The sequence below is a fragment of the Merops nubicus genome, unplaced genomic scaffold (genome assembly GCF_000691845.1).
Source record: "Merops nubicus isolate BGI_N331 unplaced genomic scaffold, ASM69184v1 scaffold20397, whole genome shotgun sequence".
Lineage (NCBI taxonomy): Eukaryota > Metazoa > Chordata > Aves > Coraciiformes > Meropidae > Merops > Merops nubicus.
In genome coordinates this window covers 1-3,280 of record NW_008622543.1, presented here as the reverse complement: position 1 = coordinate 3,280, position 3,280 = coordinate 1, and the positions used below count along the sequence as shown (strand labels likewise).

The 3,280-nt window shown below is 36.4% G+C and overlaps 1 protein-coding gene across 1 annotated transcript in view; it reads left to right on the top strand.

Annotated features, from left to right (window-relative positions):
* Positions 1–3,101, top strand: part of BAZ2B (bromodomain adjacent to zinc finger domain, 2B) — a gene marked incomplete at its 5' end in the record, with an annotated part of 51,662 nt that extends 48,561 nt beyond the window's left edge. Inside the window, 2 exons of the mRNA XM_008944834.1 lie at positions 415–558; positions 1,627–3,101. Coding sequence (XP_008943082.1) covers positions 415–558; positions 1,627–1,780 — 298 coding nt within the window. The remainder of the gene's footprint in view (positions 1–414; positions 559–1,626) is intronic.
* Between the last annotated feature and the right edge of the window lie 179 nt (positions 3,102–3,280).

The following is a 3,280-nucleotide window of genomic DNA, read 5'->3' as shown; positions in this document are numbered from 1 at the left end:
CAGTGGCAGGAACACCCCGTCTTTTGCAGTTGCTGGTCAGTCACAGGTGACCCTGCAGCCTCCTCCCGGTTCTGGAAGGCCAGTACTAGCACCTGCTTGACTGGTTTGCAAATGGTTTACAATGAGGTCTGAAGTACTGAAGTTCCAGGGCCTTGTTTTTCTTTAGAATATTGATCACTAGACTTTCTTCTTACATAGGCTGCCTGGGGAGACCTTAAAGCCCTTTTAGTGCTCAGTTCAGGGGTCTGCCTTTATCGCCAGGGTTCACAGCCTTGCACAGGGCATGGAATAGAGTGCTTTCCTTTCATAAAGGGAATAACTTGGCAGTCTGTGGTGAGTTTATGGAACAGTGAGAAACCTCTGTGAATAGATAAACAGCTTAAAAATAATAATTCAAAACCTTATTTTATTCAGTGTGATTCTCTCAGAATTGGAAACTCATGAAGATGCCTGGCCTTTCTTACTTCCTGTAAACTTGAAACTTGTTCCTGGTTATAAGAAAGTTATTAAAAAACCTATGGACTTTTCCACCATTAGAGAGAAGCTAAGTAGTGGACAGTAAGTAAACCTACTGTAAATTTTATTTAAAATTTTAAAATATTAATATTTATACAGTACGTTAAAAAAAAAATTAGTTAAAAGTATTTCAGTCTGCCTGTTCTGGCACCTCTGTGATTACTTTTACAGTCAAAATAAACATTCTTAACTGTATACATTTGTCTTTGCATATGTAAGTGAGAGATTATGTCAGGTGGGAGAACCTGTGGAACGGGCTGAGAAACAACACTGCCAAACTGCCAAATGCACAAATCAGTCAACAGGAAAAAACTTTTTCCCCTCACCTTTTCTCATTGAGACATCTCAGTGGTGTTACATGTAAGCAAGAACCGCCTGTGTGGGCGTTACAAATTCTGTCAGCCCTAAAGACTGGCCTGGCCCTCTGCATGGTCTGCCAGCTCCACGGAGAGCAAGTCTCCTAGGATCAAACAAGGGCCTTTCTAACCACTGCAGCCTTTTCTCTCTGGAGCGTGAGGTGTCAGTGCTCCACGCATGCTCACTGGTATCAGTAGACCTGTAACTTTTACTGTCTTTTTTTAATAATTCCTGTGAATAATGGAACACTATCTGGGTCTTTCATGTTCAGGATAATAAAAAGAAAGAAAGTGTTACAGGGATGATTTGGGCAGCCTTTTTTGGTACCTCTTCTTGCTCTTTTAGGTGAATGCAGCTGTACCCCACACTTTCTTTGAAAGGACTTGAGCCCAAGAACAGATGAATAAATGGAAAACAGCCATGGCATTTTAACTAGAAAGCTGTTGAAGGGAAGGGGGAAGTTAATTTTTAAAAGTCCATTTTCCAGTACAGCTTGAATTTCTACCTCACAGAGTTCTTGAGGAAAATAACGAATACAATGATGACAGAGTATTTCCTTCCACTGATGTTCATTTTTGTGTTATTTTTAAAATTGGAATTAAGAAATTCTAAGTATAATTAACATGGAGAGCATTCATTGAATGTTCTTTGGCTGGTTTTAAATTCACTGATGTTAGCATAGTTCTGTCTCGTGTTGTTTTTCCCCTTTGATTCTCCATGCTTCAAAAATCATTCACCTTTTTCTTCTTTCAGGTACCCTAATCTTGAAGCGTTTTCGCTAGATGTCAGGCTTGTTTTTGACAACTGTGAAACCTTTAATGAAGATGATTCTGACATAGGCAGGGCTGGCCACAACATGAGGAAGTATTTTGAAAAAAAATGGACAGAGATTTTCAAAGTGAGCTGAAGCTACCAGAACTATTTTTCTTTTTCTTTTTCTTTTTCTTTTTTTTTTTAATTAAATGAGGACTGATAAGACCAGCAATGTGAACTGTATTTACATGAAAGTGCAAGGCACATGTGTAACTAATGACATTTTTTCCTTTAATATATCACACAGTTGTGATACTAGTTGTAAAGGCTTCACTCCTACAGCAACCATGGCCCCTTGGTTATTGGTTTGTGTGTTTTAACAAACTAATTTAGGTAGAACAGGGAAGCACACCCAAAGAATTTCAAAGAAAGGGGTGTTATAGTGCAATAGCAATTTAAAATATATCAAAACGCACTGAATATTCAACCACCAGAGCTCTACTTGGGGAAATGGTTCTCTTTTCCCTTTCAATAGATATCTATTTTTCATTTTTTTACTTTGTAGTTTATTTTTTAGTGAATGTATTTAATTTTATGAATTATTTATGATTATACAGCATTCAGAATCTTCGTTTTCTGTGAAAAGGAAGAATTAGAAAATTGCTTTAAATCTTGAAAATACAACAAGGAATGTTTTAAAATATAAAACAAAGCCAAGTAAAACTGTTTACACTGATGTGCTGTAAAAGCACGAAAAATTAAACTTTACTGTAGAGTTACAAGTACATTTATATATATGTTGCTGCATCACTTGTGTAGTTAAATTGTATTTCAAGACAGTGAAGAAGAATTGAGACATGTATATACTGTTCATTATTGTTTATATTAAGTCTTGTTTTAAATATGTATGATGTGTACATATTGTTTGCAGACATTATTGTTTATGCCTTAGGAGGACGGTAGCATTTTATTTTAGTCTCAAGGTAATTATAGCTATATGGCTTGTACAGTAATTATCCTCTAACAACACTGTGGAGTATCCTTAATCTTGGTAGTGCCTGCTTTTAAAACAGGGTGTAGGGGATATTAGTTTTCCATTTTTCTATTTTGTTATATAATTTCAAGCCACCACAGCCTCAAGTATAATCATTTGTATCCATGTGGAATAAAGTTGTGACGATTTCCTACGCACACAGTATTTTTTCATAGAAACATTTCCCTCCATTTGCCTTGCCACAGAAATAATGAAAAAAACCCAACATTTGTAACCACTGTGTTTTATCTACTGTGTGTTGTGGTGGCCTGTTGGGGCAGATAGATCAGAATTTTTTTTGTACTAATGTAAGAGTACTTGAAGTTTTATTTAAAAGAAATGTTGTGGAAAGGTAGCATTCTTTTTCTTTTCCTTTTTTAGGAGTGTTATTTTTCACTAGTATGTGTGGCACGGATACAATAAAAGACTGTTTTGCAAACCAGATTTTCTTGGCGGTTTTAATAACTCAGATCCTGCGTATACAGGAAATTTTTAAATATTACCTTAGGAGTCTTGCATTTAACATTCAGTTCTTACTATGATGCATCTAATTCTCGTGGCATTTTACTGGTAATACAAAAAGCAGCAGCTGCCAGGCAGTCCCCCCGCCTGTTTGCAGGG